Source organism: Helianthus annuus, chromosome 16 (assembly GCF_002127325.2).
Source record: "Helianthus annuus cultivar XRQ/B chromosome 16, HanXRQr2.0-SUNRISE, whole genome shotgun sequence".
Taxonomy (NCBI): Eukaryota; Viridiplantae; Streptophyta; class Magnoliopsida; order Asterales; family Asteraceae; genus Helianthus; species Helianthus annuus.
Window position 1 is genome coordinate 159,720,799 of NC_035448.2, and position 26,380 is coordinate 159,747,178.

Consider the following 26,380-nt stretch of genomic DNA (forward strand, 5'->3'; position numbering starts at 1 on the left):
GAGTAGGCCGATTTTGACCGAGTTTGACCTATTAAAAGTCAACAAACCACGTTGACCGCCTAGACCGACTAGGCCGATTACGTCCGACTAGGCCGACTAGGCACCGAGTACTCCCGAGTAATCCCGAGGCCGACTAATTGAGACCGCCTAGGAGGAAGTCGCCTCGGAGGGGGTCCGAGGACCGAGTACTCGGCCGAGTAATCCGACTTTTACAACACTGGGTGCATGTAGTATAGTGATGCTTTTGTACGTGTTATGTACTTGTTCCGTCAATCCATCCTCCTTTAGCCAGAAGTTAAAAAAAACGGAACGGGGGGATTTGACATCCGTGCATAGAAGAAGTAGAGGTATGTGGTCTGACCTATACCGGGGTAGACCCAAAATCCTCGCAGAGGTGTAATTGGTTAACACATGTTCAAACCCAACAAGCCAATCTACACCAAACAAACATTGAACAAATAGACCATAAATGAGAGTAAAATGACCAAAATACCCACATGTGGGGTCCATTTGGTCAAATTTAACCACAAAAAATTATCTGAGATAGTGCTAAAGGACATAACTTGCATGTATTTGCAAACATCGAATACGTTTTCTGTCATTATCGAAGATAAAGGACACAGTTTGCAATAAGTGACATACATAAAGGACGATTTTTGTAATTTACTCTTACTTTTATCATTATCCTTCAAACCAAGCCTTTCATTTCGCATCTGACTTTTGGCCAAGTGTCAGGATTGATAGCAGCACTACTTTTCTAAACACCCACAAAGAATGCGTTTTCCACTATCGGCTTTTCTATCCACTTGCATGCCATTTGTTCAAAATCCATTTCATAAGCCTCGTACACATCTCGTGCAATACAACTCACCACATAGAGAGTTTTCCCCGAGTTTACGAACTCCGGGCGTAAGAGTCCCCTCTGGGAAATTCGTCATTCCAAGTAGCGTCAAACAGGGTGCATTGAGTGTCACTTCAAATAAATGACAATTGCTGCTAATTGTATATATTTTTTCATTGAAAGAATGTATATCAAGGATGGGGAAAGGTAAGTAAAGAACATTCCAGGTGGCTTGGTTACCAGATACATAACGACCTCCAAGATTTGCAAACCACGCTGAATGAGAAGAGATGGACAAATACATTGGTTGTTTAGCCAACATAAACTTATTCGAGTTAGAGACCGCAAGTGTTCTCCTTGACTTACGGACATCACCAAAAGCAATAAAATCAACTAATCCCAAGCGCATCATAATTAAAAACAAGAGATCATGGTCAAGGTTTAACCATTCAGTGTTTGGTCATGCTTCTAGTATTGGCCAGTCCTGCACTTGCAAAGGAACAATAATTATATGCAAAAAATGTCAACCCAAGACAAGTACATAAGGAAGCTACACTTGGCAAATCTAATCTAATCTTACAAAACTACTAACCAGCTCCAAAAAAGAAAGCTCGAGAAAATAATGCCATTTTGAGTGAAAAGTAAACTACAAATCTTTCATGTGAGAATCCCAAGTGTTGAATGAGTTAATTCATAATACATATCACAACATCTCATTTTGCAAATTAAATAACAGCTTCAGTGTCTAATATAACAAATCGTTACACGTAGAATCAATCAAGTGTGACAAATCAAATCAGGTGAAAAAGTATTCAATGCAAAACAATCGACAAAAAAACAGATTTCTACACTGAAATCTAACAAAAAAATTCAAATCTGGTAACAATTAAAGTAACCAAGTTATGCCTGCAAATCTAAAATCGCAATAACTAAAGAAGCCAAGTTATACCCGCAAATCTAAAATCGCAATAATTAAAGTAGCCAAGTTATACCTGCAAATCTACAAATCGGAAAGGCGCGGCACCTGCGTTGAAGTAGAGTTGGGGTGGGCGACATACTCCAGACAATTGTGACTAGCGAGGAGGCACAAGAGAAATATAAGTGTTAAATATGAAACAAATGCTAAAAGTAGTGTTATATTTGCAAGCGTGCATGACTTCACGCGTGATCATTTTGCATAATAATAAACTTTATCCTCTAAATCATGTAACACATAAAACGGATTATCATATATAATATATCCAAGGTAAAGCATACTTTTACAACACCTCAAACAACATTTCTTATAGATCTAGTAGAAATGAGTTCAGACTATATAAGAAATGATCAAACAATGAAGTGGTCAATCAAATCCAACAGGCTCCAATACAAATCAATAATCATAGAAGAGTTATATTATATATTGCCAAGCATAAGATCAACATATAATAATTAAAACTAAACGAGCAGAGAATCATTTGAAAGGGATTTCCACCAAGTACTTAACCAGATGTTATGTAAATTAGTGGGTTTAGCTCTATTAAATGTTAAACCCTAATGTTTTTTAAAAGGTATCAAGCATATATAACATAAGCAAAGTTGTATTGAAAACCTAAATTTGTGGCACAAAAGTTACATGTGATTAAAAGCGTACGCCACTAAATGGATACCAATTCGTTTTTCCAAACAGAACATGTAAACATTTTCCCAAAATCGACACAAGTAACCTAAGCACCTTGTTAGTAAAAATTTGCAAGGAGAAAGAAAATAAATGTAATCATTTCCCCAAAATTAGTTAAGGTGACCTAAACACTTTGTGACTAGAAAATTATAGTTAGTTTTGTCAACAGAGGTAATATAAGCAATTGATATAAACTAAATTCCAACGGAAAATAACTTGTTTAGACTCAATTAATCATACCAAATTTATCACTTAATTTTTTTTAACTAAATGATTCTATCATATTCAACCAACTAATCAATGAGAAACAATATATTTAGGATTCTTTTCAAACCAACTAAGCATCATAATCATTCATCTATTAATCAAGAACACATGTCATTCTTAAATTGTTGATTCCTTTTCGCATCATAAAAACAAAACCCACTAAATCCCAAAATCAGAAAAGAAAAAACAACCAACAACGATTAGAGTATAAGTATAGATAGAAGCATACCACTATCCCGCAATACCATATGGTTATTTTTTAATATAAAGCTCAGAAAAACGTCGTGAATACTACGAGTCGAAGCAATTGAAAGAGATTCACATATGATGAAATCGAACCACATGATGGTTTTTCAACCAACAGGACTAAGTTTCTATTTGAATATACGTCTTCTATTCAAACCCTAGACGAAAGTGACGGCCACAGGGCTTTCTCATTTATATACTAGGTTGTAACCGTGTATTACAAGATATATATATTTATATATTATGTATTTATTTTTTTCTTTTTTTTCAATAATTTTTTTTTTAAATATGTCTAGAATCCCTCTTCTTCCGACTTTTTTTTTCCCTTTTTCGTTATTATATTTGAACCACATGTATAAGTATAAATAGGGTGTAAACAAGCACAGAGGCGAGCTACTCGTGATCGGCTCGGTTAATAGAGCTTATTTTGTTATCGAGCCCGAGCTCAAGCCTGAAATAGAGCTCGTTTTGTTATCGAGCCCGAGCTCGAAATACAAAGCTTGTTAAGGCTCGCGAGTCTAAACGAGCCCATACAAAATTTTAATTTTTTATATATAATATATTAATAATGATGATAACATTGATGAGCCGAGCTAGAGCCGAGCTTTGGCTCGTTTAAGTGATGTTGAAGTGAGCTGGAGCCGAGCTTTTAGCTCGTTTAAGGTTGTTTTCAATATAGTTCGAGCCGAGTCGAGTTTTGGGTTTTACTCGCGAGCCGAGCTTGAGCTCAAAGAAGTAGGCTCGAACCGAGCCGAGCTCGAGCTCGAGCTTCACATAAACCTAATGAGCCGAGCTCAAGCCTTGTCGAACTCGGGCTCGGCCCGACTCATTTACACCCCTAAGTATAAAAATGTTAAACTGATCAAGGGTGCCAACATGACATTTTACAAAATGTTTATAAAGCTAAGGGGTTGTAAGTGACAATATTTAATGTTAAAGGGTAAAAAAAATTAAAAGATAAAAACCAAATGAAAAAAAAAACATGATTTGACAACCTCTACAGCGCAAAACCATTTTACAATTGTTATATACATGTAATCTATACAACCTAATAAAAGTCATACCTAGGGGAGACATGGCATCCATCTAGGGCTCCATTTTAGGCTAGAGGGTATGGGGTTCGTCCCCACCCCCGACGAGGACCGGCGACGCTGGCACGCCATCCCCCCCCCCCCCCGTCCCGTCCTCACCAGCAGCAGCATCTGGATGTTGGCGACGATCCTAAGTTGGTGGGCCCCTTCACTTTTTGACCGTTAAAAATAAAAATAAAAACAGTTGCAATTACAATATTTTGTATTTTAAGTTTGTAGGAGGATGAGGAGGATGGTTGTGAGAAAATGGTGAATGGAGACATGGCATTTTAGAGAGAGAGAATGTCATTTAAACAGAGAGAGGGTGTGATGAATTTGATGAAGATGAGTGAGAGGTGGAGAGAAGATGCTTTTGAAAGATGTTATGCTTCTTTTAAGGAAGAGTGGATCTGGGGAAAAGGGGTGGTGGAGTTAATTAATATTTTAATTTTTTTTTAATTTTACTTTTTTGGTTTAGGTTTAGGTTTTTTTTTTAAATTAAAAAAATACAATTGTTGTTTTTAGTGTATGTTTTTTTTTATGTTTATGTAATGTTTTTTTAATATTAATGAAAATATTTTGTTAGTTTATTTGTTAAATGTTGAAAAAAAAAGTAGAAGATTAAAAAAATATGTTGGTGCACTTGTATCTGTACTTTTTCTGTGTTCGGTCACGATGTAAAACGATGTTCCTGTTAGTCTTGTGAGTTTGACCAAGTCAACCATCCTCCGGTTTGACTTGGCCAAACAGTTGTTAAATGGTTGTAATATGTTCTGTGTCGAAGGTTGGGCCATCGAAGGATTGTTTCTATCCTTCGATGAGCTCGAAAGATATCCCACGAAGGATACTGATGGACTTCGAAGGATATGCCATCCTTCGGAGTATATGTGGATCCTTCGATGGCTTTGTAATCGACAGATGATCTTTCGGTCATTCTGCATGATCCTTCGACCAGACTTGCTGTGCTGGGTATATATATACCCATGCAGTGTGTTCACAAAAGAGAGATGCACACAGACACATTCGAGAGATAGAGAGCATTCTGCTGTGAACACACACCCACTTAGAGAGTTTGCAAAAACTGATTTGTAAACATTGTGCTTGTAACCGGAACCTTTCATTCGCATTAATACAAGTGGTGTTAATCGGTGAATCCTTGTGTGTTTGTGTTTGTGCTTGCTTCAACTCGGTTTGCTCACTAGCTTGGATTCCGCACTTGCTAGTGGGTTAGTATAACAAGGTTAAGGTTGAACCTCATCCTCCGAGAGGGACCTACAAGTGGTATCAGAGCTAAGGCTCTTTACCTTGTTAAAAACCGGGTTTGTTCAAGTTCTTGGTGTGTTTGGACACTTGGTTTAGCTCGCGTTTTTAGTGATTTTCTTGGATTTCTTGGCATAAAAACGTGTTCTAAACCAACCGGGTGTGTTAAAAGGCGGGTTGGGTAACTTAAAACTTGTTTTTAACATATTTGGTGATTTCCGACCATAATTCCGGTGAGTTCCGGTGACCGGATTTTCTGGATAAGGTTTTCCTTTTTGGGAATATTTTATTTCAAAATCAAAGTTGGTAGAAAAGGCATGGTCTGTCCATACTCTTTTGCCGAAAGTTGACTTCACCAACCCATCACCTTTTCACCAACCTGTCATATCAGTGTCAGTGTGTCAGGAGTATTCGAAGGATATCATTCGACATCGAAAGATCATCTTTCGATCAAGGAAGCTTCGATAGATATACATCTTTCGACCCATCCTTCGAAGTCAGAGTCTTATCCTTCGATCCAGGAATCTATTCGAAGGATAGTTGTTCGAAAGATAAGGATATATATTCGAAAGATAAGGATCTTTCAAATTGTGAATCTTTCGAATTTGTGAATCTTTCGAAGTCATTGTTCGAGATTCAACAGTGATCTTTCGAACACTGTTGATCCTTCGAACAGGTGTAGATCCTTCGAACAAGGTGTTGATCTTTCAATTCTTGTCTGTTTTAACTTAACAAGTTTGTGTTAGCTTGTCTTTTGATCAGGAATCCTTCGGCTGCTGTTATCTTTCGAAGATAGTTATATAAGAATTCATTTTTCTGTTTAAACATGAATCCGAGTTGGTGGGGAACTCCGGCTCCAGACAGTGGAAAATATACAAGTTCAGGTTTCACTCCCTCATGGTGGGGTACACCGGCTCCAGATAGTGGAAAGTACACGTGTACAAGTCTATCACCTTCATGGGCCGAGTCTCCGGTGTCTACATCTTCACAAGCAAATGCCATATCTTCAAGTCAATGGGCATTAGTATCGAATCAAACTCCGAGCATCCAAAGTATTTTATTGAGCGAAAGCGAAACCAGAAGTTTGAATCGTCCTCCAAAGTTGATGCATCTAAATGAATATCCGGGCTGGGTTGACAGATTTCGTACATACGTACTGGGGCAAAATACCGAACTGTGGATACGTTTCACTACAGACTTCGATCAAGCTATAGAGGTTGCTGCTTCAGACACTGCTACGTTTGCCGATCTTCCTGAAGATCAGAAGAAAACGTATGATCTGGAAAAGAAAGCATACGCCATTCTCACTCAGGCGTTAAGCAAGGATATCTACCACCAGTTTGTCAGTTTCAAGACAACTAAGAAGTTGTGGGACGGGTTGAAAACCAGAGGAGTAGGGAATGAAGCAACACGTCAATTGCGTCATGATCTGCTCAAGAAAGAATTCGACTGTTTCACATGCATGGATAAGGAGTCTTTGGGAGACATGACAAGCCGGTTTTATCATTTGCTTACTGAGTTGAATAATTTTGGTGTAGCAACAACTCAAGCAGAAGTGGTGAAGAAGTTTGCTGATGCTTTGCCTCCCCAATGGAGCAGTTTCCTGGAAATCCTGAAGTATAACGGAGTGTTGAGAACTACAAATATCAACGACTTCGTGCAGCTTTTGGAAAATAAGGATCAGGAGGAAACATTAAAGGCGAAGAGAGTTCCATTGCCACAAAATCCAGAAATGTATTATGGAACTTCCAGTACTTCGTCTGCAAGAACCGGTCCACATGCTCCACTACAAACGGCGTTTGTCACAAGCACGGATATGTATGGCAATCCAGTGCAAGTTCCTGTTAAGCCACCTCCTACCACAGACATGTATGGAAATCCAATACAACCACCTCTTCCTCCTCCTGCTCAACAACAACGTGCATGTTATGGAGGAACATCATCTGCTGGTCAGCAATCAAAGCCAAGTACAGTACAGCTCGACACTTCAAGCTTCTCTAAAGTCAGTGTAGAAGTAGCTAAGGAACACATGGAGCTGCTTAACACTGGAGTGAGCGCGTACTGTGGGTTAATAGAAGGTCAGATTGGCAACATTAATCTGACACAAGAAGACTATCGGCAGATTGATAAAGAAGAGATGGACTTGATGGATATCAAGTGGGCCTTTGCTAGTGCTGTGAGAAGGGCAAAGGATTGGATGGAAAGTACTGGCAGAACCAGCTTGGAGAGTAAGAGAGACACCAAGTATGGGTTCGATAAACAGGCAGTGAAGTCCTTCAACTGTGGTGAACGGGGTCACTTTAAAAGGGAATGTACAAAGCCAGCACAGCACGAGAACCAAAACCCCTTCAGAAACCAAGGCAACCAGCAGAACCAGAACAGAAACAATGAGCGTACATTGGTGCCCGTCAACAACCAAACCAACCGGGCACTTGCGGTTCAGGTGGATGAAGGTTGTGACTGGTCAATCCAGTTGGGTGGTGATGCTCCCGATGGAACAGCATGTTTTGCTCAAGTTGTGAAGGATGTAGTTCACACCAGTGGTGGAGAATCTTCCGCCAATGGTGGTGAATCTTCTGAGGATGAAGACTCTTCGGGTTATAGCAGGAGTTCAGATGAAGAATCCTCAAGTTCGGGCGATGATCATGTGGGTGAGACATCAAATGCAGCAATCGATGCAGATATTGATGAACTTTTGGGGGAAGCTGCAGCAGAAACTCAAAGAAGATCTATTCTGGTGGATCAAGCTGCTTATACTTCGTCTTCTCTCCATTCAGCCTTTATGGCTAATGTCGACGGCTCATCAAGTCAGGTATGTGTCGATGAACCCACTGTTGATAATTGTGATGAATGTGATAGATTGCGTGCTAGATGTGCTGACATAGAGAAAAGTATGTCTGAGTTGCAAGACAAACATGATGCTTTGCAAGCTAGTTTGTTTGACTTGCAAGACAAACATACTACAGTGAATGAGAATTTGTGTGACTTGCAAAGTAAGCATGAAGCTTTGCAAGAAAAGTATGATGTGACTTTTACTCACAATCAGAAATTGACTGTGGACCTTTCCAAATGCACTGAAGCCAACATGTTTTACGAAAACCATGAAAAGGAATTTAAGTCGGTAATCGAAAAATTAAAGAAAGATAAAACCGAACTGACAAAAATGGTTTCTAGAAAACAAACTGACATAAATTTGTATATATCTCGTCTTGAGACAATGCAAAAAGAGATGGCTTGTGTAAAAACGGAAAGTGAGGCAATCCAACTCAAGTTAGATAGTTATTTAAGTTCTAGCTATGTGTTGGATCACATCATTGATGTCCAAAAGGAGAAAAGGGACGTCACGTGCATAGGCTATAAGAATTGTCCACCACCAGTGAGACATAATTATGATGCCATGCCGGATGAGGAGGACAGGGTATTCTTTGAACCATCTGTGCCTCTAGATGTGAAAGAGTTTGCAGCAGGACTCGGATATCAGAAAGAAGTATCCTCAGATTCAGATGTGTCAGCAGATACATTTGTAACTGCTGAACAGAATCAGGATCCTCCAGTTGTGATTGAGGATGCTGATTCTTCTGATGATGAATCTGATGATACTGATTCAGCAAAGTCTGATGCGGTAGTTAAAAATGAGGACATACCTCTTGAGAATCATATTCTATGTGATCCTCCTGCAAAACCTGCTAAGGCTGTTGCAATCAAGTCCTCATCTGCAGAAGAGTCGGAGAGTGTGAACTTGCTGTACACTCTTATTGGTGATGATAAGATTTATTCAGACAAAGATTTTCCTATTAAGAATGTTAATCAATCCTTAATTAGTAAAGTCTTTGAGAATTCGACTAGTAAGTTTTTGGGAAAGACAGGACCACGTGTTACAGTTACACAGTGTCCTCCTATTCCAAAGGCCGAAATTCGAAAACAATTTGGCAACAAGAAATTACCAACAGTGCAGAAACAGCAAAATCACACCAATCCAAAAGCAAAATCACCGGCTCAAACTCAAAAGAAGCCGAATCAGAAGAAAAACAAGAATGTAAACTTTGTGAAGTCAACGGGAACGGACAAAATTGAAACGTTTGAAAATAAATCTAACTTAGATTTTGTCAAGAAAGCTACAGTTCTGAAAAGAAATGAACAGAACAGTTCAAAGCCTAGTACCTCGGGTTCACAAAGTTCAACATCATCGGCTAAACGATCACATGATACTTCGGGGTTTGTTGAACGAAGATCATGTTTTGAGTGTAGAACAATTGGACATATAATTAGAAATTGTCCATATCTTCATAAGCAAAAAGAAAAGGTTGATGTTCCCCGTGACCAAGCTGACCGTAAGCGATCTGTTTCTGAAAAACAAGATCCCCGACTTGTAAAAGAAAGGGAAAAGAAACAGAAACGCCAACAGGTCAAGAAAATTGAAAAAGCAATTAAAACCGATGTGGTTAACAAAACAGCTGTTTCTGTAAAACCAGACAATTCAAAAACTTCAGACAATCAAGAAGTTAAAATTTTAAAGAACAACACTGGTAAACCAAAACAGACCTGGAAACCAAAAACGGTTAATGAATCAGGGGGACCATCACAATTTACCAATCATCAAAGACAAGAAGTTATTGTTATTGATGAAAATGGAAGACCCAAGACCACAATGGCTTGGGTCCCCATCTCCAACTAATCATTTGAGTTCATGTGCAGGGTGTTCCAGGAGGAACTATCAGTAGTCATTGGATTGTTGATAGTGGGGCATCCAGGCACATGACAGGCGACATGAAGCTTCTCTACGACGTCAAATCTATTAGAGGAGGTTATGTTGCTTTTGCTGGAGATAAGGGAGGCTATATTACGGGTGAAGGAATGATATCCAACGGGATTGTCAGCTTTGACAAGATCAACTTTGTGCAACAACTTGATCACAATCTTCTTAGTGTTTCTCAAATTTGTGACAAGCAATTTTCAGTACACTTTGATGCTAATGGATGTTATGTGTTGAAAACCGGCTTCAAAATTCCAAAAGAATGGATTCTCTTGTCAGCTCCAAGGATAAATGATTTGTACGTCCTTGATATGAGCCAAGCTATTACTACGTCTGCACAAGCAACTTGTTTCGTTTCCAAAGCCACAGAAAAAGACACTATCTCTTGGCACAGACGAATGGGTCACATTCACTTACGCAAAATGAATCATTTGGTTTCAAATGAATTGGTGAATGGTGTTCCCCTCAAAAATTTCCATCTTCAAGACGTCTGTGTTTCGTGCCAGAAAGGAAAGCAAACTAAGAAGAAGCACCCTACTAAAAAGATCAACACGGTGGCAGTTCCTCTTGAACATTTGCACATGGATTTGTTCGGTCCTGTCAAGCACAAGAGTATTCGGGGTGATCAATACTGCCTCGTGATAACTGATGATTATTCAAGATTTTCTTGGGTGGCGTTCATGGCACACAAGAGTGAAACCTTTGGCATTATCAAAAACTTGATCATTCAGATTGAGAATTTGTATAAGTTGAAGGTTAGGCGGATACGTAGCGACAATGGTACTGAATTTAAAAATCATGCCATGGCGGAGTTTTGCACTTCAAAGGGTATTCTTCATGAGTTTAGTGCAGCTTATACTCCTCAACAAAATGGCGTCGCCGAACGTAAGAACCGCGCATTGATCGAGACTGCTAGGACAATGTTGGTAGAGTCGCAGTTACCCATTCCATTCTGGACTGAAGCTGTGGCCTCTGCATGTTACACATTGAACCGAGTCCTTACAGTCAAAAGGCACAATAAGACCTGCTTTGAGCTTCTTCAAAAACGGAAACCAGATTTGTCTTATCTCGAACGTTTGGAGCTCCATGCACAATCATCGATCCTAATGGAAAGTTTGGGGCTAAAGCAATTGATGGCTACTTTCTTGGGTATGCCACCCCTAACTTACGAGTCTGGAATCTAGAGACTAAAAGGGTCGAGGAATGGTCTGAGGTCAGAGTACAAAGGCACACCTTGCCAGTAAAATGTTCGGGTCAACCTTGGATGTTTGAGTACGATGACTTTTTCAATTCGATCAATGTTGAAGCCGTTGAAGAAAGTGCTGCGGCAAGGATGTTTTTCGAGAGTGACAATGCAACAGTTTCACCGGTGGTCCGTCCAATTCTTGTCAATCAAGAACCATCTTCGGTGAACAATAATACTCTCGACAATGAGGATTTTCACGATGCTGCCGAATTGAACGAATCTTCAGAGGATGATGAATTTCTAGATGCAGATCAAGAAGCTCCAACAGCAGTTCATGGTACTTCAGAAGGTACTCCTCCAGTGGATGCCCCTAGAACAGCTGAAGCTACTGCATCATCCTCTTCGTCAATTCCGGGCATTGATTTAGTTGTTGATCTCAATCTCAACAACCTGGGTATAAATATTCCAGTTCCAGATAATTCAGAAACAAGGATTCATAATACCCATCCTCAACAAAGTGGCATTCAAACAAGAAACATGTTGCGAAACAACAACAATGCAGGCTTGTATGCAGCTATTCGAGAATCCGGGCAACAAAATGATTGGTCTTTCGCGTGCTATGTTTCACAGGAAGAACCAAGAACTTGGAAAGAAGCCTTGAAAGATAACTCTTGGGTTGAAGCAATGCAGGAAGAGCTGCAACAATTCCAGAAGCTGGGTGTCTGGAAACTCGTAGAGAAACCTGCTGGATACAAGAAGATTGGTACCCGTTGGGTGTTTAAATGCAAAAAGGATGACCGCGGAGTTGTTATCCGAAACAAAGCACGTTTAGTCGTTCAAGGTTTTCGTCAGATAGAAGGGATCGACTACAACGAAGTCTATGCACCTGTTGCACGTCTCGAAGCAATTCGAATCTTTCTAGCCTATGCGTCCTTCAAAGGATTCAAGGTTTACCAGATGGACGTCAAAAGTGCATTCTTACATGGTGTGGTTGAAGAAGAGGTATACGTCGAACAGCTTCCAGGTTTTGAAGATCCTATCCATCCCGATCGAGTTTGGTTGCTCAACAAAGCTCTCTATGGTCTTCATCAAGCACCGCGAGCTTGGTATGCAACCTTATCTCACTATCTGCTGGAGAACGGTTTTCGAAGAGGTCTTATCGACTGTACTCTTTTCATCAAAGAACAAGATGGAGATCTTCTTCTGGTACAGGTATACGTTGATGATATTATTTTTGGTTCTACTAATGATGTCTTGTGTAGGAATTTCGAGCGCATCATGCAGGATAAATTCGAGATGAGTGCTATGGGGGAAATGACCTTCTTCTTGGGCCTACAAGTACAACAAACTGAGTCTGGGATATTCATCCATCAGACTAAATATGTTGGTGACATCTTGAGCCGGTTCCAGATGTCTGATGCAATGCCCATTGGTACCCCATTGCCGACAAATCACGGAATTACTCCAGACTTGAAGGGTGAAGCTGTTAGTCCTTCATATTACCGCGCAATGATCGGATCTCTTATGTACCTCACAGCATCAAGGCCAGACATAATGTACCCAACGTGCCTGCTTGCCAGATATCAAGTCAACCCGAAGGCCTCACATCTTGCAGCTGTAAAAAGGATTTTTCGTTATTTGAAGGGTTGCACTGACACCGGTCTATGGTACCCTAGGGATAATAACTTTGAATTGGTCGCTTTCAGTGATTCTAATTTTGGCGGATGCAAAATCGACGGCAAATCCACAACGGCTGGATGTCAGTTTTTAGGAAATCGCCTAGTCACATGGCAGTGCAAGAAGCAGACATGTGTCGCTACATCAACATGCGAAGCTGAATACATTGCTGCCTCAAGTTGTTGCTCCCAAGTTCTGTGGATCCAACAACAATTGCGGGACTACGGTTTTGAATTCCTAACTACTCCTATTTACGTTGATAATTCTACTGCTTTACAGATCACTAGAAATCCTGTGCAGCACTCAAAGACCAAACACATCGAAATCAAATATCACTTCATACGTGATTGCTTTGAGAAAAGGCTAATCGATGTTGTTAAGGTCCACACCGATGACCAACGTGCCGACCTTTTTACCAAAGCATTTGACAAATCAAGATTTGACTTTTTATTATTGGTAAACGGCATTAAGGTCAAGCAAGAGTAAACCAACATCGGAAAATCATTTTTGTAAATACCTTTGTGTTTTAAATTTGTCTTAGTTTATTGATTTTAGGGGGAGTAAATCCAAAATCTGAAAATCCAAAAACATCGAAAAATTTCAAAAACACAAAAACAATAGAAAAACAAAAATGAGTTTCCTGACGAGCAAAAGAGAAAATGATAGTACATCAGTGGTCTATCCAAACCTCTTTAAACCTTAAATGAAAAACGATAAGCAGCTCTATATAAGATGTATCGGTAGGCTCACAATCATTTTAAAATGTGCAGGGTGATATAAATCTTAAATCGACTGAAGACCAGGTGGGAACCATTCATTGGCATATGGTCTTAGTACCGAAATTTCGTTTGATAGATTGCCGAGGTTCTGAGATATTCGGTCTTTATGCTGCTTATCATCTGGGTATCATGGTTGTATCTTTTACCGAAAAATAACGGGGACGCAAGTCTAGATCTTCCATGATACTATACATACGTGTACATATTACATACTGCATTCGACCTCAATAAGTGATAAACAATCACATGTCCATATCAAATAAGTGATAAAATATCACATTTATCCGGGAGTCAAGTTCGTCTCTCTGCTGTACGGAAGTACTGACCTGTTCACGGACTTGCTCCTGTGCCCTCATGCATCGAAAATCAAGTTCCTCATCAATAAGTGATTATATCACATAGGGCTTGTTTTCAATTCAAAATAAGTGAGAATCTCACATCATATACGGTCAAACAGATGATAATCGGTATACTCACCGGTAAGATGAACCCTCGTGCATACCTTGATACAGGAATGTGTCGTGATGTGGATGAACACCGGTCGGTAAGTATAAATCATACCTTAACGTATCCCCTCGCCATGATTACATCTGACAAGTTGAGCTTAAGTGGACAACAATACCGATAATTGTTATAGGATGCTTATCTTAATGTTAACTAATTGAACAACAAGAGTGTTTTGGCATGAGCGTACACTGATATGATTCTCTTACCCTCGAAACTCGCAAAAAGAATGTCTGTATATATTTATTTACTGCTTTCAGTCTTTACATTTCAAATATTAAAAATACCAAAACGATTTTAGGTGAGTTTTAATATAAACTTTGTAAAAGCCAAAAAGATTTTATCTCTACTTTATTTTCGATCGTACGATGTTGGAGCTCGAGTCTTCATTACCTGAAACCTGAACGAAAACCGAATTGACTAAATCTTCATAAACGGTCGAAATTTGAATGTTTTGAAAGTTAAAGACTAAAATTGACAAATTTATTAAACTTTCAAACTGTCGGACGGTGTTTGATTGTGACATGGTCATTCGTGTGTCATTTGTTTATACTAACCATTCCAAGCAGTTGTTCTCATTACGCGTTTAGATTTCTTGCATGTGCAGACTCTAAAGGCTAGGAGAACATGGTCGATGATAAGCTTCGGAATGAAGACACGACGCGAAGGCACTCAAAAGATGAAGATGATCGAGTTGCCGCGGACCATCATCAACACCACAAGGATCTTTAGCTTTGAAGATCAAGTCATTCACGAGCATAACTCAAGGGGGAGCTTATGTTAAGGGGGAGTTTGTCAACACACTTCCTACATGATACGGGTAGTTTGTTGATACACTTTCTGCTTTCAAGATGTGAAGACTGTGAAGATCCTCCGACATTGAAGACTTAAAAGGACATCAGAGTCTTGAAGACACGAAGATCAATGATGATCAAGATCGAGACAAAGATACAGCCAAGGGGGAGTTTGTTGGTGCACTTGTGTCTGTACTTTGTCTGTGTTCGGTCACGATGTAAAACGATGTTCCTGTTAGTCTTGTGAGTTTGACCAAGTCAACCATCCTCCGGTTTGACTTGGCCAAACAGTTGTTAAATGGTTGTAATATGTTCTGTGTCGAAGGTTGGGCCATCGAAGGATTGTTTCTATCCTTCGATGAGCTCGAAAGATATCCCACGAAGGATACTGATGGACTTCGAAGGATATGCCATCCTTCGGAGTATATGTGGATCCTTCGATGGCTTTGTAATCGACAGATGATCTTTCGGTCATTCTGCATGATCCTTCGACCAGACCTGCTGTGCTGGGTATATATATACCCATGCAGTGTGTTCACAGAAGAGAGATGCACACAGACACATTCGAGAGATAGAGAGCATTCTGCTGTGAACACACACCCACTTAGAGAGTTTGCAAAAACTGATTTGTAAACATTGTGCTTGTAACCGGAACCTTTCATTCGCATTAATACAAGTGGTGTTAATCGGTGAATCCTTGTGTGTTTGTGTTTGTGCTTGCTTCAACTCGGTTTGCTCACTAGCTTGGATTCCGCACTTGCTAGTGGGTTAGTATAACAAGGTTAAGGTTGAACCTCATCCTCCGAGAGGGACCTACAAAATAAAAAACATAAAAGTGGTGGGGTATGATCATCTAGGACCATCCTCCATACCCTCTAGTTTTGTGGGATTGATCATCATTGGGAGGACTATGATGTGGCGCCTACGTGGCGGATCATCCTCCCTTGGAGGACCATCACCATACCCTCTAGCCTTAGTGTTTTCCTGCTTAAATGCTATTTATTTCCCTTTGGTGATGGGTTATGCGGACCCGGTTAGGTGATATTGGTTATAATTTGTTGACCGTATAAATTGAATCTTACCCGACCGGTTCTCACTTTTCCATCACACATTAGGGTTTCAGCGTATTCACCACATTTTGCATCTCCTTCTCAAACGATAACCTACAGGAAGTAATCCTACGTTCGTATTTTCTTCCACCATCCTTCAAAAGGTTTGATTTTGTATATTTAGATCAATACTGATTTCTTCTTATTCTCATACTAATTCTTTTTTATCCCTCGTTATGTTGGCGTAGTTTTTGTGTCCGATGTTGTTTGAATAGTTTAGATTACTTTTTATGTTGATTATGTAATAGTTAGTGAAACGGTCAAACCACGTGTATAGACTCGCTCGTTTGAAGTGGTCAAACGAGAGGGTTATTTGTTTGACCGTGTGGGTTTGCAAGTGAAGTGGGTGTGGCTATAAATACCACCCATTGGTTCATTTGCAAAGTGATGAAGGTTTTAGACTTTGGGGGAGAGATCACCACGTGGCCTCTCCCCGGATGTATACTCCTTTGGTATGGTTCGGCTAGCTTGTAATCGGGCCGCTTTTGTCACACCCCGATATTTCCACGTATTACCGGTTGGCCCGGTGGGGAGTATCGTGACGTAGTTGATATCATCATAGTCAAATAATCACAGTTCAATGTACAGCGGAAGTCTAAAGTAACAATATTACAAACCGATTTGAAAGTAACATAAAGTATTACACAACGGGTCGTAAAAAGATCCACAGGCGGATCAAAATAAAAAGAAATATTGTTCATCAGATTTAAGCATCAAAAGCTTGCAAGACTCTTTATTTGATACTAGGAGTAGCCCCCCTCCCCCCATTTCGCTTAGTACCTGCACTTAACCTTTTTGGAAAATACGTCAGTTTACACTAGTAAATACAATTAACTGACTCTTTTTAAAAAGTGTTTATAAAAATTGATTTAAAGGCACAAGGCATAAAATTCTTTTATAACTTGGGACAATTATTAAAATAATCTTGTATACAGTTTTACATGTTTGTCGTCTATTCGGGACCCGGTTAGAATAGCCAGATTAGATTAATTGACACACCACAAGTATACACCCACAAGAGATGTGAGATACCGTTTATACATACGCTGTCACACCCCCAAAATCCACCACGCGGAGTACCACCGCTTGGAGGCGTGACTGACCAGGATCAAGCCACCAATCATATTGAACATGTAAATAAGTAGTAATAGTTATCCATCAATACGAAAGGTGTTTATCAAAACCAACATAATTAAGTGTAGCGGAAGCATTAAAGTGAAAACCCAAACATAAGTATTAATGTATGAAATGTCATAAGTGTTTAATAAGCATTCAAGATCCATTGCCCACAACGACCCGCTCCTCCTTGTGCAAGCTCCAATAGTACCTAAGGTCCTGCAAGGCATGCAACAGAGAGTCAACAACTAGTTGAGCGAGTTCACAGAAAGTAAGTTCAGTAATAGTAATGGTATAGTAAGCATTGCATTCGTTCATTTAATCATGTATCGTATTAGTTCGTATCGCAGCCCTCTAGGCATGTATGCGAAGATTAGGGAAAGTTCTCAAGTATACTAGACTATGTATATTTGCATCGCTGGCCACCCTGGCATGTGTGCGAAGTTTAGTATGTATAGTTCGCAGCCTTCCTAAGGCATGTGTGCGAAGATCAGTCGTAATATCGCAGCCAACCCCTGGCGTGTGTGCGAAGATCAGTTCAAGTAGGTATACTAGTCTAGCTGTATCTTATCATTTACCATCCTCACCCTGAGGACCATATCATTAGGTTCCATTAACTAAGTACGCACGAAATAATCATCTAATCCCATTCCCACCCTGGGAACCCCATGCCTTGGCTGTGTGAACTCACCTTGGTTTGCTCGGCAGATACACAAAAGGTTTTCTTGAACTAGGGGTGGTCAACCACGTCCTAACAAGGTTACCACACAAGTCAGGTTTTGTTTTCAAGTAGAGCACGTATGCTTAACATAAGCTAACACGTTACAAGCATGTAGATCATGGCATCACTTTAAAAATCAGATAATTCAATTTGTGCGATTAACCTAAGGCCAATAGTACCCGGCCCAGTATGTGAATAAGCCCATCATATAAGGAGTCTAATCATAAAGCTCGCGGCCCAATGACAAGTAGTGATCTTGTGCGGCCGGACGGACTTGTGCGATCCTGATTGGATTGTGCGATCCGATCGGGTTGTGCGCTTGTGACTTGGGCTTCAAGGCCCAGTAGTATATAAACATTTAGCATACATGTGCGGCCCAAAAGTTATCAAGAAAATACAACTTGTGCGATCCAGTCAATCTTGTGCGACCCGGTGAGCCTTGTGCGGCTGAGTTGGGTTGTGCGAGTGATTCATTGGGCCTGAGGCCCGACAGTAATCAAGAAGCATTGCTTGTGCGATTGGATCGTTATGCGATTGGACTTCTTGGACGGCCAAGAAGTCTTGTGCGACCGAGAGGAGCCTTGTTCAATCAGTTTTAAATTTTCCGAATAGCATGCAATCAGTTACAACTTTTACGAATTTCCAAAATTACCACAATCAATCAACAGTTTCTAAACCATCTATTATCGATCAAACAAAGTAATTTTAGGCTAACTCATAGGAACCCTAATCCAATTCCATATGAACAACATCAACATGAACAAGCATAATTTCATGGTTCGAGCTTAACAATAATTAACAATACTAGCAACTCGTATCATTCGGTCCGATTCGTATTTATTCATTCGATTACATAGGTTAATCTTAACATCACATGAAGGCCAAACAATAACATGTAACATATCCGATTTCATATGCATGCTATCAATTACCCTTATACGATCACAAGCACCATACAAACAAATTGATCATGATAGCCTATGATATCTAACCGGTTTTCAGATTGTTATCATGCAACCCAATTCACAAGAACATCATCATTCACACAACTAATTCTAATCCTAATCATATGCTTCCATGACACCCAAAATCATCTAGTACAATAATGATAGTGATTCACTAACCGATTAACAGGAAGATTGATCCGAATAAGGGGATGTCTTCGAGATGTGGAGATGATGGCCGTAGGGTTTGAGAGAAGGAGAACTAGGGTTTTGAGTGTGTTATGATGTTTTGCAAAATATGAGGGGATTACAAACACTCTAAGTGTTATGCGTGTAAGGTGGGTGGGCCGAACCCTAACATGGGCTGCCCTATAGTCCGATTACAAGCCATACGGCCCAACCTCGGGCTTGTGCGATCAGTTGTGTGTTGTGCGGTTCGGGTTCTACGTTGTGCGTTCGGTTCACCTATCATGTACACATATTACACATAACATTCATATAATATATCATGCATTCATATAAATAATATAGTTCACGTAAGCATATAACGTTACACAAGATAAGTTCGAAGTACGAGTTGTCACATTATCCCCAACTAAAAACAAATTTCGTCCCGAAATTTGGTACGCACTCACTGAGGAAGCTAGGTAAGTTGTATCGTTCACTGGTTTTCCTGGGGTGTCACATACGCAACTGTCAGGTGTATGCCTACACCCCGTGCTTAAGTCGTGGCCATTTTACAAAAGAGCCGAGGATATCCAGGACATGGTCATTAACCCCCCAAAGGCATTGCATCAAACAAAACATCTTAAAACGGGTTATGCATCTTTTTAATCACATTCCGATTCTACGATTTCATACCCGACCAAGAGGTATTATTATCATACCGTATCGCTGTAGGTCCCTCGGAGGATGAGGTTAAACCTTAACCTTGTTATGTTAACACACTAGCAAGTGCGGAATCCAAGCTAGAGTGCAAACCGAGATGAAACAAGCACAAAAAACACACGCAATCTTCACCGATTAACACAACTTGTATTAATACGAATGAAAGGTTCGGTTACAAGCTCAATGTTTACAAATCTGTTTTGCAAACTCTCTCTAAGTGTGTGTGTGTTCTCAACAGAAGGTTTTTTCTGTTCTACTTGCTTCTACTCCCTAAAGTGAACACATTACACGGGTATATATATACCCAACACAGGTCGTCTGGTCGAAGGATCAGATAGGCTGATCGAAGGATCAGATAGATGATTGAAAGATCATCTATCGATTTGAAACCTATCGAAGGATCCACATATACACCTCGAATGATGATATCCTTCGAGGTCCATCAACATCCATCGAAGGCTTATCCTTCGATGAGTCATCCTTCGACAACTCATCCTTCGACACAAACATATGACAACCATTTTCTAACTGTTTGGCCAAGTCAAACCAGGAGGATGGTTGACTTGGTCAAACTTACAGGACTAACAAAAGACATCGTTATATCGTGACGAAATACAGACAAAGTACAGACACAAGTGCACCAACAATCGCAAGCCCGTATAACAGAAATTAAGTTAAAAGTGTTTACCTGAGCAAAAATATAATTTTTATCCCAGCTGTGTAACAATCAGCAAGTGCAAATAGATTTTACTGGGCTCCTAAATCTGGAATGAAGGTTTTAATAACCTATTAGATTCCTAAGGGTCTTACTTAAGTTTAAACTTAGACCAGTTAGTTTTAAAGAAAGGCTTACGGTTCAAAACGCAAAATTAAGCGAAAACCGGATTAGAATGTGATTTAGACCCGACGAGTATGAAGACTTGTATAATATGGGTTACTAAATACATTCTGGATTTAGAAGTAAAAATGATAAGGTTTTACCCATTTCGGTCAATTTATGCAAACTAGTTACATAAACTGTACCGAACGCGAAAAATGCATAACGGGTAACCAAATGGGTCATGTACAGGTTTTACAAGTTAATATATGCCTTAAATATGTTGTGATATCAGTAGGATACCTTCCATTATGCCCAAAACGGATTTAAAATCAATTTAAGCCTCGTAAGGGTATTTTGGTCATTTTAAAGATTATAAAAGAGGTTAAATAACAATCTGAGGTTCTGGTCTAAAATGATCTGTAAAATATTTATTTTTGCAAGTTATATCAGTAAGATATTGTATATATGTGAAATTTATCATTTATGGCCAAACTATGCTCCGTAGGGCATTTTGGTCAATTCACATAAGCTTTAAGGGTCAAATTTGGAAATCTGAGTTCAAAACTTTTACCAACTGTTAAAGTATAAAAATTTACTTATAATATCAGTAGGTAGGTAATGGGTCTTAAATGTTAAGTATAGTTTTAACCCATACTATGCGTTTAAAAAGCGTAAAAGTCGGTATTTGATGGTTTAAAATTTAATAAAAATTTCCAAAAATCCCTAAATATTATATTACATCAGTGGGTAGAAAGTTTGGTGTAAAATTTGAGTTTAAATAGGTTTTATGCCGAAAATGCCGTTTAATTAATAAAATGCTTTTAATTTACGATATCGAGCATGACTCCTAATTTAGAATACAAACTGATGTCAAATTTTTAGGACATGCTTATAAATCAGTAATAAAGGTTTTTGTCTTCTCACATTTTCAAAAATCTCATTTTTATACCAAAAGGGAATAATGGTCAACTTTTAAGCATTAATGGAAACATGCAAATGATTCAGATTTAACAGGAACCATATAGTATAATCTCAGAGGGTTATACTAACATGTAATGTGGTCCTAAAGGAACCCTAAGTCATATCTAAACTAAGCTAAATTGGGTCAGAACTGAAAGTCAAAGCAAAACTCTACTTTTGCGACTTTCGGTTCCGAACCGAGCCTAAACTCAGAATTGTCGGGTTGAACATGCCTAAACATGTTCTTATATTATTTACCAAGTTATTTTAGTGTTTAAACATGTTCCATAACTTCTACATTATCTGTTATGAATTTATTTGCAAAAATGGATTTTGTTGACTTTTTAATAATAAGTTTGACCCGACAATTGACCAAGTTAGAGTGAAAATTAGTATGTGCCCTTTTAAGGGTTTATTATCTACATAATTACCAACTCATAGCCACTTTCAATTCGAATAATGGCTGGACCATTAGTGATTAATCACTAAGTCAAAGCTTAATTACGACCGCTTTGACTTTTGGTCATTAAACTAATAAAACTTGAACTTAGGGAGCTAAGAACACTTACTAGGGTACTTAGCACGAGTATGGAACTTTAGAAAACTTCCTTGAGCTCCAGGAGGCTCCAAAGAGTGAGTTTTGAAATAAAATTTCAAGTGTGCATGACACGTGTCTTCATTATATTGGATGTGATTTTACGAGGTGTTACATCCTCACCCCCTTAAAAGAAATCTCAACCTCGAGATTTACAGAAATAAATGAGGGTACTTCTGCTTCATTGTGGATTCAACCTCCCACGTGTATTCTGGGCCTCTACGGGCATCCCATTTAACCTTCACAATCGGTATGTGCTTCCTTCGAAGCTTCTTAACCTGTCGATCCTCGATCGGCAATGGTTTTTCAACAAACTTTAAGCTCTCATCTATCTGCACGTCCTTATGTGACATGGCTAGCGATTCATCGGCTAGACATTTCTTCAAGTTGCAAATGTGGAACACATTATGTATTCCACTAAGCTCTTCTGGCAGATTTAGCTTGTAAGCTACGGTTCCGACACATTCGATGATCTCGAATGGCCCTATGTATCTTGGGCTCAGCTTGCCCTTCTTGCCAAAACGCATCACGCCTTTCTAGGGTGATACCTTAAGTAACACTTTGTCACCTACTTCGAATTTCAGAGGTTTACGCCTTTTATCTGCGTAGCTTTTCTGCCTATCCCTGGCAGCTTTGAGACGATCACGGATCTGCACAATCTTATCTATCGTCTCCAGGACGATATCAGGTCATGTTAGTTGGACATCTCCAACTTCCGCCCAACAAACTGGCGTCCTACACTTTCTTCCATACAAAGCTTCGAAAGGTGCAGCTTGAATACTCGAATGATAGCTATTATTATACAAAAATTCAATCAATGGAAGATGATCATCCCAACTTCCACCTAAATCAATAACACAAGCTCGTAGCATATCCTCGAGTGTTTGTATCGTACGTTTGCTTTGACCATCCGTCTGAGGATGATATGCAGTGTTGAAATTTAATTGAGTACCTAATGATTGCTGGAAGCTTTTCCAAAAGTGCGATGTGTATCTTGTATCCCTATCAGAGATAATAGACACTGGTACTCCGTGAAGAGATACAATCTCTTCCACCTACAGCTGAGATAACTTATTGGAGCTGTGAGTTTCTTTAATCGGTAAGAAGTGAGCTGACTTAGTAAGTCTATCTACTATAACCCAAATAGTATCATTACCATGCTTTGTCCTTGGTAACTTAGTGATGAAATCCATAGTCACCATTTCCCACTTCCAAGTGGGAAGTTCAGGCTGTTGCAGCAAACCTGACGGCTTCTGGTGTTCGGCTTTAACTTGAGAACACGTCAAACATTTTGCCACATGAGTGGCTATAGATTTCTTCAAACCTATCCACCAATAACTTGCCTTTAAATCCTGGTACATCTTATCACTGCCAGGATGAACAGAATATTTGAAGCTATGGGCTTCTTGAAGAATCACGTCCCTAAGTCCTCCAAAAATTGGAACCCATATTCGTCCATTCAATCTTAGGATTCCATCTTTTCCATATGATAACTATTCGGCAGTTACGTCCAACTTTTCACTCGGATAGTTAGCTTCTAACACAACTTCTTTTTTAGCGGAAAACAACCTTTCATTCAAGTTGTTCTTCAATTCAATGCTCTTGGCATTGATCCTAATGGGCTTAACCATTTGCTTTCTGCTCAAGGCATCGGCGACTACATTCTCTTTGCCTGGATGATATCGGATTTCACAATCATAATCATTCAGTGCCTCCATCCATCAACGCTGTCTCATGTTCAGATCCTTCGGGTTAAACAGATGCTAAAGGCTCTTATGATCAGAATAGATCACACACTTGGTACCATATATATAATGCCTCCAAAGTTTTAGTGCAAACACAACGGCACCCAATTCCAAATCATGGGTGGTGTAATTCTTTTCATGCACCTTTAATTGTCGTGAGGCATAGGCAATGACCTTGCCTCTTTGCATGAGTACACAACCCATTCCAGTGTGCAATGCGTCGCAGTATACCACAAATTCTTCAATTCCTTCAGGCAATGTCAAAACCAGAGCATTGCTCAACTTTTGCTTAAGAATCTCAAAAGATTCTTGCTGCTTAGGACCCCAATCAAACTTTATATTTTTGCAAGTCAATGAAGTTAAGGGTGCTGCAATCCTTGAAAATTTTTCAATAAAACGCCTATAATATCCTGCAAGACCCAAGAAGCTGTGAATCTCTCTAGGCGTCTTCGGTTCTTGCCAATTCATGATGGCTTCAATCATAGCGGGATCCACTTGGATACCACGCTCGCTTACCACATGTCCAAGAAATTGGACTTCACGAAGCCAAAACTCAAATTTTGAAAACTTGGCGTAGAGCTTTTCTTGCTGAAGAAGTTTAAGGATACATTGAAGATGTCTTTCATGATCGGCCTGACTCTTTGAGTATATAAGTATGTCATCAATAAATACAAAGACAAACTTGTCCAAATAAGGTTTGCAAACGCGATTCATGAAGTCCATGAACGCTGCTGGTGCATTAGTGAGCCCGAAAGGCATCACCAAGAACTCGTAGTGACCATAACGAGTCCTGAATGCAGTCTTATGCACATCTTCATCTCTGACCTTCAGCTGATGGTAACCTGACCTCAAGTCAATCTTGGAGAAGTAACTTGCCCCTTGCAGTTGATCGAACAGATCGTAGATCCTGGGAAATGGATATCTGTTCTTGATTGTAACTTTGTTTAGCTCGCGATAATCAATGCATAAACGCATTGATCTGTCCTTCTTCTTCACAAACAGAATCGGTGCTCCCCAAGGGGATGAGCTAGGTCTAATAAAACCCTTTGCCAACAAATCATCCAACTGAGTCCTTAACTCTTTCATCTCAGTCGGTGCCAATCGGTAAGGTGCTCTTACAACTGGTGCTGCTCCAGGAATAATATCGATTCTGAACTCCATTCGCCTATCTGGAGGTAAATCAGGTAGTTCTTCAGGGAATACGTCTGGATATTCAGAAATAACAGGGATGTCTTCGATTTTGGGCTTTAGTTTATCAATAGTCACTTGTGCCATGTAAATGACACAACCCTTCTTTAAACACTTCGATGCTTTAAGCATAGATACTTGCTTAGGCAACCCGTACCGAGTATCTCCTTGTATCGTAAGTGGCTCACCATACGGAGTCTTGATAACCACTTGCTTCTTATCACAAACAATCTGGGCTTGGTTAGAAGATAACCAATCCATGCCTATCACTATGTCGAATCCCGTCAATTTTAAAGGAAGCAAAGACAGAGGAAAAGAGTGGTTCCTAATGGATATAAAACATCCATCTAATACGGTTGAAGCAGTCTCTATGGTACCATCTGCCAATTCTACTTCATATTTTATGCTTAGGGTTTTAACAGGCAGATTTAATAATTTACAAAATTTATTATCCACAAACGACTTATCTGCACCCGAATCAAACAATACCCTTGCATAAACATCATTGATAAGAAAGGTACCTGTTATCACATTGTCATTCTGAACCGCTTCTTGTGCATTCATTTGAAAGACCTGAGCATTGGTCTTTTTACCCTCTTCAGGTTTCTTTGCATACTTTGGGCAGTTGGACTTGATATACCCCTTCTCGTTGCAACCATAACAGGTTGCATCTTTCAACTTTTTACAATCCAAGGTCTTATGTTCCTTGGACTTACAGATCCCACATCCAAAAGTCTTCGTTTGCGACAGCGACTTCGATTCCAACCTACACTTTCCAAAGTGATGCTTCTGACATGTCTTGGAATTGGGTTTCTCACCCGTCTGTTGGCTATCCTTTTTGAATCCAGAACTCTTCTTATGATCCGAGTTCCCCTTATGTTTCTTATCAGAACGTCGTGAGTTCTCCTCCTCACGTTTCCTTTTTCCCTCATTGGAATTCTTAAGCGATCTCTGCCAGACCGCATCGAGAGTAAGAGATAATGACAAATCAGCCACTGACCTGAAAGTGGTAGGTCTAGATGCTTTCACAATTGCTTTAATTTCTGGAGCTAGACCTCTAATAAAACGAGCTATACGTTTTGGTTCTGGCGTGACCAAGTAGGGAACCAATCGAGACATGGTGTTGAAACTGGTAAGGTACGCCTGATAATCAAAGTTCTTCATGTCCAAGGTCAAGAAGTCAGCTTCAATCCTTTCTACCTCATGCTGAGGACAGAAATTATCTTTGATCAACGCAACAAACTGATCCCAAGACAT

General features: G+C 39.6%; 1 protein-coding gene across 1 annotated transcript; it reads right to left on the reverse strand.

Annotated features, from left to right (window-relative positions):
* Positions 1 to 1,290: 1,290 nt before the first annotated feature.
* On the reverse strand, positions 1,291 to 26,380 carry LOC110919833. Its single transcript, XM_035985609.1, has 2 exons — positions 25,645 to 26,380; positions 1,291 to 1,325 (listed from the first exon to the last, which is right to left on the reverse strand). Exons 1-2 carry the CDS (start codon positions 26,378 to 26,380, stop codon positions 1,291 to 1,293), a joined length of 771 nt encoding a protein of 256 aa, XP_035841502.1.